Source organism: Aethalodelphis obliquidens, unplaced genomic scaffold, assembly GCF_003676395.1.
Source record: "Aethalodelphis obliquidens isolate GAN/ISIS:26980383/991018 unplaced genomic scaffold, ASM367639v1 scaffold30, whole genome shotgun sequence".
NCBI classification, from domain to species: domain Eukaryota; kingdom Metazoa; phylum Chordata; class Mammalia; order Artiodactyla; family Delphinidae; genus Aethalodelphis; species Aethalodelphis obliquidens.
The window spans coordinates 5,031,538-5,043,973 of NW_020837974.1; the positions used below are offsets into that span (position 1 = coordinate 5,031,538).

The 12,436-nt window shown below is 39.8% G+C and overlaps 1 protein-coding gene across 4 annotated transcripts in view; it reads left to right on the top strand.

Annotated features, from left to right (window-relative positions):
- LMTK2 (lemur tail kinase 2) overlaps nucleotides 1-12,436 on the top strand; it is a 177,059-nt gene that overhangs the window by 128,989 nt on the left and 35,634 nt on the right. For 3 of the 4 annotated variants that reach the window (XM_027125761.1, XM_027125759.1, XM_027125760.1), the window contains 3 exons: nucleotides 681-754; nucleotides 4,477-4,595; nucleotides 10,166-10,253. In XM_027125761.1, coding sequence (XP_026981562.1) covers nucleotides 681-754; nucleotides 4,477-4,595; nucleotides 10,166-10,253 — 281 coding nt within the window. The remainder of the gene's footprint in view (nucleotides 1-680; nucleotides 755-4,476; nucleotides 4,596-10,165; nucleotides 10,254-12,436) is intronic. The other variant, XM_027125762.1, reaches the window with a different exon arrangement.

Sequence of the window (12,436 nt, forward strand, 5' to 3'; positions counted from 1 at the left end):
CTGATGGAGCCCAAGTTAGGTGGAACAAGGGGCACCACCGCAGCAGGCCTTCCAGGAAACCCTAGTCAGGTCAGAAGGAAGCACAGTTTCTGGGGAAGAAGGTCACTGTGCTCCCTCTGGAACCAGCACCCACTCTGGCACGTGGGTCATCTTTAAGATGTGCTGCAAGAGAGGTAGCACATGAGTAAATTAAAGGCCACGAAGCCAGTCTGCCTGTTTCAGTGGCCTTCCTCCTGGTTCTCTTTGGTTGCTATAAGCCTTTTCCACCCTCCAGAGTTCTGATAAGGTTGATGCTTACAGTTTTTTGACAAGATTTTCAGTGTTTCTAGGGAGGGACAGCCCCGGAGGTCCCTACTTCGCCATAAAAGTAAGGACTGAGTAAAGGCCAGTGAGGTGGTGGTGACTGGTGGTGACTGGTGGTTATAGTAGGGTAGTTGGTCAGAGGATTCCGTGCAAGAGCTTCAAGTCAGGGCAGGATACTCATTCACAAATACTGTCAGTTTTAAAATTTGAGACTGTTTTGGCATTATTAGTTTGAGAGAGATGTTTTATGTATTTATTTCTACCTTTATTATCACAAACATTAAATTTATGTTAGTGTTTGTACTTTATAGGTTATATATTAATATTTATTTCAGTTAAATACTTATCTTTAGTTTGCAATGTTCTTTTTCCTACAGAAGGTTTGAAGTCTCAAGTTGCCCGCCACAGTCTAAACTATATACAGGAAATTGGAAATGGCTGGTTTGGAAAGGTAAAGTTTGTTCGCTTTCATTTTTTCCCCTCCTATTTATACTGTTTAGAATTTAAAGCTAATTAAGACTTGTGTTACGTGACATTCCACATACTGTCTACACACTATGGTCCCAATTGAATTTCTCCATTGGCCCCTGAAACCATGTGGAAGTGTGAGCGTCAGCATTCCTGGGTGTGTGAGTTTTTCCAAGAAGGTCTTTTATTTCTATATCAGAGACTTTTCTAGTTGTTGGCAGACGACGGTAAAAAGGGAAAAGAGATGGGAATTTTAGAAGCTTTTTGTCCTTCTCACATTATTTGTTTCTTCTTTCTTCTCCCCATTCCCTTATGACACTTAAACCACTTTATAATAGATGGGTAGCATGGTTATAATGAAAACCATTGTGAAGAACTGTTGTGTTTCTCGTAGCCTGTCAAGTGACCTATAATAACACACTTTGTTGATCTTTTTACCACAGAAGGAATGATCTTTTTTATAACAACTGTTTCTATGATGGAGCAATCATTCTTTGTAAAAGGGTGTAACTGAGTGATCATTGCATCATAAGTAGGGCGGTCACGACCAGAAGATGTATTTGCTCTGTAGTCAACCATCTCATGCTTCTGTCTTTCCGATAAGAGTTGTTTGTCCTGTATCTTTCATGTCGTCCAAACTTTATTAGTTACCGGATCTTCTAAGCCATTTAGCAAAACCTATTATGTGTCAGACGTTGTTCTTGGTGCTGGGAGTATGATGTGGAGGAAGATGGTGAAGTCCTGGCCTGTGGAGTCCTGGGAATGTAGCAGCAAACAAGATGGAACCCTTGCCCTGACAAAGCTGAAATTTCTAGTTGGGGCTGGGGGGTGATCAGACAGTAAACAGTCAATGGTAGGAGACAGGCTCAGAGAGGGGTAGGGGAGCCAGGGGACATGAGGTATTTCCTGCATTTAGAGACTTTGACTTTTCCTCAGAGGGGGCTAGGAAGGTGCTCCAGGATCTGGGGATGAGTGACATCACCTGGCTTACAGGTTGAGAGGATCGCCATGTTGTAGAGGGCCACGGGGAAGCAGGGAAATTGGTAAGAAGGCTGCCGCAATTGTCTAGGGAGAGTTGCAGGCAGGCTTGGACCTGGATGATAGCATGGAGAGGTCGAGATTCCAACAGGAAGCACACAGGACTTGGGATGGAGCAGATACGGAGTCTGGAGAGGGAAAGAAGTTAAGGATGACGGCTTATGGCCCGATTGGCAAGAAGCATGGAGTTGCTGTGATCTGAGATGGGAAAGACTAGGGAGAAGCAGACGTGGAGGAGGAAGATGGGTTCACTTTTGGATACATCAGGGGTGAGATGGCTCTCAGATGTGCAAATGGAGATACCATGTAGGCAGCTGGAAATGCAAATTGAGAGTTCAAGACAGAGATATAAACTTGGGAGAACTCAGTATAGAGGTGGTACTTGAGGCTAGATGAAATCACCGAGAATGCTAACACAGAGGAGAGGGGGAGGCACAAGGACCGAGCCCTGAGGCCCTGCAGCGGGGAGGTCAGCACAGTGAGGGAGACCCTGTGAGGGAGACAGAAGAGTCAGCCAGTGAGTAGGAGAGGGCACAGGAGAAAGGAGCATTATTCTGAAGGTCTGAGGAGGAGCTCCAGAAGATGAATTGCAGTAGGTGCTCTGGACACACTGAGCAAGATGAAGGCTGGGAGAATTAGGACCCAGCAGCATGCAGTCCATGGTATCCTCAGAAGATTCAGTGCTTGTGACCTCAAAAGGGCCATGTCACATCCTCACGTGTGGTGGGTTCCAGGGAGAAACTGGAGATAGCACATTTAGACAACTCTGTTGAGGAGTTTTAATCTAAAAGGGAACAGAGAAATGATGAGCTGTTTGGGCCCGTCCAAGGGCCAAGGGAAGGTTTTTTGATTGTTTGTTTTTTTATAGTATATGCTGCTATTTTAGCATGTTTATATGGGAGGGGGGACTGATACTGTGGGAGGGGGTGTAAGCGTTGGAGGGATCCACAGCATTATTGTAGGACTTGGTCTTAGGCACAGGGACAGTTTCTCTCCTGAAATGGGAGCAGAAACAGGATGTGTACACAGGTGCAGGTGGATCTGGTGTTAAAATGAGCAGGTTCACTTTTGATCATTTTACTCAGTAAATAGGAGGCCCGTTTGAAATGCAGGAGTGAAAAGATGTACGTGAAGGAGGAGAATGTGGGAAAGTATATCAACTGGGGAAATGGGGGTGGTGGTGAGCAGCGCCGAAGACCCTCACAGATTTAAAATGAGACCACTCGTCATGGCTTTTTTCTGCTGTTGACGCTTTTTATTGTAGGCAAGTGGATGGATTTGAGCAGCACCGAGGCTTGGCTGAGCTAATAGACCTCAGCGAGAAGGGCGCGGGGGTGATGGGAGTGAAGGGTCGTGGGCTCTAAGCTGTCAGGGAGGGGAGCGGGGCCTGCAGTCAGGACAGGAGGGTGGAAAAGCGGGATCATTAGTGGATTGGGGGGCAAGTTGTGCACTTGTTGGATTAGACTGTTGAAGTAAGTGAGCTGGAAATCGAAGGACGGGTAGAGAAGAAGTTAAAATTCAAGGTTTGGGACATAACATAATTACTAGCTAGGTCTAGACCCCTGGGAGTGTTTGCTGAGATGGGCTCATAGGAAAGATGAGCGGGAGTGAGGTCAGAGAACTGAGAGGTCCCGGTGTTGAGTGAATAGTCCCTGCATACGTTGCCCTCCAAGGATGACAACAGTGCTGGCTACAGAGAGAGAGAGACAGTGAGCCAGATCATTGCACTGGTCCCCTAGTTATTCTCCCCTCTCTGCAAATCAACACCATGGACGTGTTAGGCTTGTTATATCTGTGCAAACTCGTTATTTGAAACAGAGAATATGGCTTAGTTAATTATCAGAGTTTCCTGTTCTATGCATTTTTCTGCCCTTATATTCCTAATATAACATTAAATTCTGTTCAGGTTCTTATTCTCTATTTTCAGGGCATTAAAATTAATCCATTTTATAAAAATATAAAAAACCTATTTTAAAAGGAAGCCTTTTAGTTTTGACCATTCTCAAATTAGATAAAAATCTTTACTTCATCATCATTTTCATCTTAAATATTGTATTTTGGAGTGCCTTTGTATTGTCCTATATTAATACTTAATATATCGCTTGTAGCTTGTTCTTATTTTCATTCACATTTTGTGTTCTGTTAATTTCAGTGGAGTGTTTTTTCCCTGTGTTTTGACTGAAGCTTTAGTACAAGATAAAGGCCTGGAATAACTGGCATGCCATGGATTTTTAAAGCTATAATGCAATGATAGTTTGTACACTGGCTGTTTGTCAGTTTATTTTGTCCTATGTGAAGTAGACATAACAAAATAACACAACTCAGTTGACGTGTTTTTGAGAAATATTTGGGTTATATTTGAACCAAACTAATAAATCACTCTTCTGTAATGTCATTGGCAATTTCTGTTAAAGTATAAAACATTTTTAAGTAAATAGAAAAGAAGTACATATAAATATATGAATGTTGTAAACATCTGATGACTGTTTTAAAACTTAAGGAAAATATTTTAGCTTTCCAAGCTTTTCGTGAGGTAGAATTTAAAATAATAGAAAGCCATCTGACTGTTGCTTAATTTGTTTTCCTGTATTCCATTTCCTGGTAAGTGTAACATACTTCTTTATCATGTTGATGAAAGTGAAGTGAAAAACTATTCTTTGGTTTTAGGTGCTCCTTGGAGAGATCTACACGGGCACTAGTGTAGTGAGAGTAATAGTGAAGGAGTTAAAAGCAAGTGCGAGCCCAAAGGAACACGATACTTTTTTGAAAAATGGAGAACCATACTAGTAAGTAAACCGTAATGAATGTTTTGTAAATGTGGTCTGTGGTCTGTTGAAAATCAGGTGTTTAAAACGCCTCTGGGATTTCTGCTTGTAAAATACAAAATTTAAATAAGATCCAGAGTCTCATAGCATAAGACCCAAAATGTCCAGGTTTCAGCTGAAGTCACTGATCTTTCCAAGAACCAAGAGAACTCAGCTAAGTAAGAAAAGACAACAGATGGTGGGAATGTAATTTGGTGCAGTCACTATGGAAAACAGTATGGAGATTCCTCAAAAAACTAGACGTAGAGTTGCCAAATGGTCCAGCAATCCCACTCCTGGATGGGTCCAGCAACCCCACCCCCAGACAAAACTCTAATTTCAAAGAGATACATGCACCCCTCTGTTCATAGGAGCACTATTCACAATAGCCAAGACATAGAAACAACCTAAATGTCCATCGACAGAGAAATGGATAAAGAAGACGTGGTACATTATATATAATGGAATACTACTCAGCCATAAAAAAGAATGAAATAATGCCATTTGCAGCAACATGGATGAACCTAGAGATTATCAAACTAAGTGAAGTAAGTCACACAGAGAAAGACAAGTATCATATGATATCACTTATATGTGGAAGCTAAAATATGACACAAATGAACTTGTTTACAAAACAGAAACAGACTCACAGATATAGAGAATAGGCCTGTGGTTACCAAGTGGGAGGGGGGCCAGGGTAGGGATAGACTGGGAGTTTGGGATTAGCAGATGCACACTGTTATATATAGAATGGATGAACAACAAGGTCCTACTGTTACAGCACAGGGAACTATATTCAGTATCCTGTGATAAACCATAATGTAAAAGAATATGAAAAAGAATCCATTTACAACTGAATCACTTTGCTGTACAGTACAAATTAGCACAACATTGTAAATCAACTATACTTCAATAAAATAAACACACAAAAAAAATAGAAAAGACAACAGATACCAACACCAAGATGACAGAGATGTTAGGATTATCTGACAAGGATTTTAAAGCAGCTGTTGTAAAAATGCTTCAATGAGCAATAAATTTTAGTACCCTGGGACTTCCCTGGTGGCATAGTTGTTAAGAATCCTCCTGCCAGTGCAGGGGACACGGGTTTGAGCCCTGGTCTGGGAAGATCCCACATGCCATGGAGCAACTAAGCCTATGTGCCACAACTACTGAAGCCCACATGCCTAGAGCCTGTGCTCTGCAACAAGAGAAGCCACCGCAGTGAGAAGCCCATGCACTGCAACAAAGAGTAGCCCCCGTTCGCCGCAACTAGAGAAAGCCTGTGTGCAGCAATGAAGACCCAACATAGCCAAAAATAAAATAAATAAATAAATTTATATTTAAAAAAATTATAGTACCCTTGAAACAAATGAAGAAAACAAAGTTTCAGCAAAGACATAGACTACATAAGGAAGACCAAAGCGGACACTTTAGAACTGAAAAATATAATACAGTAAAAACTCAGTGGATGAGTTCAACAGCAGAATGGAGAGGACAGAGGAAAAAATCAGTGAAGTTGAAGATAAAACAATAAATATCACCCAGTTCAAACAACAGAAAGAAAATATGCTTAAAAAAATGAAAAGTGCCTCAGGGACTTGGGGGACTTGAACAAAAGATCAAGACATCCCAGATTGAAAGGAGATAGAAAGTGGATAGAAAAAGTATTTGAAGAAATATTAACTGGAAAATGTTCCACATTTTGAAAAGACAAACCTACAGATTCATAAGTTGATCAAATCTCAAACAGGATAAACCCAAAGAAATTCATGCCAACACACATCATAATCAAACTTCTGAAAGTGAAAGACAAAAAAATCTCAAAAGCCGGGAGAAAGAAACACCACCTCACCTGTAGGGGGGTTACATTGAAAAGAGGACAAGTCTCAAATCAGTAACCTAAGCTCATACTTTAAAGGACCAAAAAAAGAGGAGCAAATGAGCTCAAAGCAAACAGAAGGAGTAGATATTAAAGATAAGAGCAGAGGTCGATAAAATTGAAAACAGTAGATAAAAATCATTGAAACATAAAGTTGGCTCTTTGGAAAAATAATAAAATTGACAATCCTCTAACAAGACTGACAGAGAATAAAAGAGAAGACACAGATTTCTAATATCAGGAATGAAAGAGACCCTACAGACATCAAAAGGATAATAAGGGACAAACAGCTCTACGTAGATATATATTTGACAACTTAGATGAAATGAACCAATTACTCAAAAAGCACAAACCACCACGACTCACCCAATGTAAAATAGGTTATTTGAATAGACCTATAATCATTGAAGAAATGGAGTTTGCAACTTAAAAACTCTCAAAAAGAGTCCCCAGGCATAGACAGTTTGACCAGAGCATTCTACAAAACGACTAAAGATGAATTAATACACAATATTTTCTAGAAAATAGGAGGGAACACTTCCTAACTCATTTTATGAAGCCAGTATTACCCCGATACCAAAACCTGACAAAGTGCAAAAAGGAAAACTGTAGACCAATATCTGTCACTGATGTTGATGCAGAAATTCTAACCAAAATATTAGCAAATATATAAAAAGTTATATATCATGACCAATTGGAATTTATTCCAGGAATGCTAGTCTGATTCAGTATTTGAAAATCAGTCAGTGTAATCCAGCATAATTACTGGGTAAAGAAGAAACATCACATGATCCTGTCAGTTGATGGAGAAAAACATTTGACAAAACTCCACACTAATTCATGATAAAAACTCTTTGAAAACTAGAATTAGATGAGAATCTCCACTTATTAAAGAACATCTACAAAAAATCTACATCTAGCATCATACTTAATGGTGAAAGACTGAATGCTTTTATCCCTAAGATCAAGAAAGACGTAGATGTTCGCTCTCATCCCTGCTATTCAATAAGAGCCAGAAGTTCTAACTAGCTCAATAAGGCAAGAAAAGGAAACATTCAGAAGCCTGTAGATCAGAAAGAAAGACCTAAGTGTCTGTGTTTATATGCAGAAAATGTTTATGCAGAAAATCCCAAGTAATCTCCGAAAAAAAAAAAATCCCCTAGAACTAGTAAGAGAGAATTCAGCAAGGTTGCAGGATACATGGTCAACATACAAAAGTCAGTTTTATTTCTGTGTACTATCAATGAACATGTGGAAACCAACTTTTAAATAAAATAACTTTTATATTCACTCAAAAACAAATACTTAAGTACATGTACAGGACTTGTATGCTGAAAACTATGGAAACTGATGAAAGAAATCAAGGTCTAAATAAACAAAGAGACATACCATATTCATGGGTTGGAAGATTCGTGAAGATGTCCGTTCTTCCCAGTCAGATTCCTGCAATTCCTATCAAAATCCCAGCAAGATTTTAAAAACCTATATACAAGATTATTCTAAAATTATATATAAAGGCAAAAGTAGGATAGCCGAAACAATTATGAAAAATAAGAATAAAAATTGGAGGAATCATTTGACTCAGTTTCAAGACCTTATATAGCTACATAATTCGGACAGTGTTTTTGGCAGAGAGATAGACAAAACTCAACAGTAAAAAACAAAAATAAACAAAAGACATCAAGTGACACCAAAGAGGATCTATGGATAGCAATGAAAAGATCAACATCATTAGCTAGGGTAATTACGATCATGATGAGAGACCACTTCACAAGTATTAGGAAAGCTAAAATAAAATAGCAACAATACCAGATGCTGGTGAGGATGTGGAGAAACTGGATCTCTCACACATTGCTGGTGGGAATGTAAAATGGTACAGCCACTTTGGAAAATAGTTTGAGAGTTTGTCAAAAAACTAAACATACGCTTACCACTGTATGTATTAGTCAACGTACTCCAGAGAAACAGAGCCGGTAGAATCTGTAGATAGATAGATGGATGGATGGATGGATGGATGGATGGATGGATGGATGGATAGATAGGTAGATGGATGGATAGATAGATACATAGATGAATGGATAGAGGGATGGATGGATAGAGAGGTAGAGAGAGAGATGGATGGATGGATGGATGGATGGATGGAGAGATAGATAGATGGATGGATGGATAGCGAGAGAGAGATAGATGGATAGATAGGTAATTTATTTTAGGGAAATGGCTCATGCAGTTATGGAGACTGGCAAGTCTGCAGGGTGGACCAGCAGGCTGGAGACCCAGAGCAGAACCACTGTTCAGTTCATGTCCAAAGGCCATCTGCTGGCAGAATTCCTTCTTCACTGGGTGAGGCTAGTCTTTGTTCTTTGGACAAAGCCCACCCACATTTTGGAGCACCGTCTGCTCTTACTGAAAGTCCACTGATTTAAATGATGATCTCATCCAAAAACACCCTCACAGAAGTGTCCAGAATAATGTTTGACCAAATATCTGCACTGTGGCTCAGCCAGGTTGACAGAGAATTAACCGTCACATCTTGTAACCCAGCTGTTGCTCTCCTAGGCATCTATCACATAGAAACGAAAACTTATTTCCATGCAAAATCTCTTGTGTGATTATTTATGGCGGCTTTATTTATAGTAGCCTCAAACTGGAAAAACTAAAATGCCCTCTATAGGTGACCGGTTAAACAAACTATGGTCCATCCAGCCATGGAATCCTGCTCAGTAGTAGAAGGGAAGGGACTGCTGATGCAGGCAGTGACTCGGGTAATCTGGAGGGCATTGTGTTGAGTGAAAAAAATCAATCTCAGAAGGCCACATACTGTGTGATTTCACTTACATAGTGTTCTCAAAATGAGAACATTATAGAAAAGGAGACCAGATTCGTGGTTGCCAGGGCTGAGGAATGGTTGGGGGCGGCGGCAGTGTGACTATAAAGGGGTAGCAGAAAGGGGTAGCATGGGAGGTCTTCGTGGTGGGGGGCAGTTCTGCATTTCTGTTGAGTGGTGGTTGCACAAATCCACACATGTTGATAACAGGACTTGCAAGCCACACACACACCGCACCCTAGTGTCAGGGCCCTAGTTTGGGGATTGCACTGATTGTGTCAGGTGTCACCAGTGGGGAAAACTGGGTGAAGGGGACATGGGACCTCTTTGCACTATCTTTGCAACTTACTCTTAATTCATTATTGCTTCAGAATAAAGTTTTGAAGTTTAAAAAACCATTTTGGCATATCTTTTTTTTTTAACTTTGTTTTAGACAAAATATTTTCCAAAAAGAGTTTGTGTACTGTGATTTATGAAAATAGTATATAAGCTAGATAGCCTGAGAGGTAAACTGAGTATTTTATTATGTGGATTGAAAGTGCTCATGGAATATAGTTTGCCTTCTTTTAAACGATGCTTCAAAATGATATCTATAAAGTTAAATTACTAAAGTTAAAGATTCTTATGTTAGGAGATGTTTTAATTTGTGGAAATGTTCGCCTGATTGGCTTTGAATTACTTAATCATTACATGACTTAGAATACATCTGTTAAATAGAATCTTAATTGTGCTCTTTTCAGTTGATTATATTTAAATCGTTAAGAATGTTAAATTTGCAGTTACTGTTTGAACAATTTTACTAGCCTGCTCCCTCATGAACAATACTATGACTTTTATTTTTACCAGTATTCTTCAACATCCAAATATTCTTCAGTGTGTTGGACAGTGTGTAGAAGCAATCCCCTATCTTCTGGTGTTTGAGTTCTGTGACTTGGTAAGTTTTCAGTAGAAATTCAAAGTCAAGTATTCAGAAGTTTTTACCAAAGTGTTTTTGACAGATAGAAATGCTGGATGAGGGACTGCTTTCACTTCTGTCCCAGGTAGTTAATTCCAAAGAAAAATTATTAATAAACTTGATATATTAGCTTTCCGTGGGTTATATTATAGTAACCCCCCCAAATCTCAGTGGCTGATAAGAGCAAAGTGATTCTCATTGGCTCTGGGTCAGCTTCAGCTCTGTTCCAGGCTATGTTCACCTCTACCCCAGGGTCAGTGTTTTATTCTAGCTGTAGATGCTGAGGAGAAAAACGTGTATTCTGGTGATCTGTACAGTATGTCTGTATGGATCTTTTGGGTCAGGTTTATGAGGCTGTTCAAATCTCCTGTATCCTTCTGATTTGTGGGAAGGGGGCAGGGACAGAGGGAGCCTGGGTCAGTTTTCTATCAGTTATTGAGAGGCATGTTAAAATTTCCTGCTCTGATTATGGATTTTCCTTATTTTTCCTTATAGTTCTAGTTGTTTTGCTTTGTACATTTTGATACGCCGCTGTGTCAGGGATCCAAATTTAGAGTTGATATAACTTCCCTTAATTTGAAACTTTTATCATTATGAATGCAATCTCTTTAAGATTAAAAGCATTACTGAGGATTAAGTCTATTTTTATTGATGTTAATGTAGCTAGGCCAGCTTTCTTTTGGTTAGAATTTGCCTGGTTTATCTCTGTCAGTCCTCTTCTCTGGTTGACATCTCTTGTAAGTAGCTTACGGTTAGAATTTTATTAACCTGTCAGTCTCGGTCACTTAACATGGAACAGGTCATCCATTTATGTTTATTGTACCTATGAGATATTTGGAATGTTATGTGCCTGTTGTGTATTATTTTTCTTACCTGTTTCAACTTTTCTTTTTTGCTTTTTTTCTAGCCTTCTTTTAGATTCTTGAATTTTTTTGTTTGTTTCAGTTTTCCCCATCTACTATTTTAGATACTGTTTCTTAATTTTGTGTATGGTTACACTAGAAGTTACAACATGCATATTTAGTGTAACAAGGTCTAAAATTAATCAATATTTTAACCCTTCTCCAGAGATGCTGGGACCTCATCAAACTCTCTCTCCATGTAAAGAAACCAGAGTTAATCCTACTTTTCTGTGCCCTCCCCACGTTTCCCCCGTCGTGGAGGGTGCTTCCTGATTGAACACTTGGTGTAGAAAGGCAGCGTGCTGTTCTCAAGGGACCCAGAGAGAAAACTGGCCATTGTCCTCTAGGCCTCCTACTTAGAGGGAGCAGACACGTGATAATTGCCATTTAGCCTGATTATTTAATAGAGTCACGAGAACGAAGAGGAAGGAGTTCGCAAGGATGTTTCTCATAGTTTTATTGCGTAGCTGGTTTTGATTATCTCAGAATTATCAGAGCTGTGGTATGTATGACCTTACTTATCATGATATGAAAATAACTCCTTTTAGTCTAGCTCTTGGTGACCAGTATGATAGGTGACACAGCAGGTGAGGAAAGAAGACCAAAGATGCATTTTTATGTGATAAGACAAGTCTGCTTGTCAGAGTTCTGCTTTTCTGAGACATTTAATGGTATCTTTTTTGAGTCCCTGAGCTCCTGATATTGATTATAAATAACAGTGGGAACGTTCTTTATGAGTGACTGTAACAGAAATAACAGCAGAACCACCATCTTCTTGAAGTAGCACGTTTCCAGGCTAATCGAGGTGGTTTATAAAACTAGCTCATGTACTTTGGCATTTTCTTATTCTTTACCCTGTTTGTCCATTCCTGAAAGTTTTACTAGACAATGTTGTTGTTTTTCCTGGAATAGTAAAAGCTTAATGTTTTCTTCTAAGTGGGTTCAGGTAATGGGTTTAGTTTTAGTGCTGTTCTAATTTGTTTTTGCGTTTGTTTTTTTTTTTAAATTTTATTTATTTATTTTTGGCTACATTGGGTCTTCGATGCTGCGCGCGGGCTTTCTCCAGTTGTGGCGAGCGGGGGAGACTCTTCGTTGCGGCGCGTGGGCTTCTCATTGCAGTGGCTGCTCTTTGTTGTAGAGCACAGGCTTAGTTGCTCCTCCGCATGTGGGATCTTCCCGGACCAGGGCAGGAACCTGAGTCCCCCACATTGGCAGGCGGATTCTTAACCACTGTGCCACCAGGGAAGTCCCCAACATTCT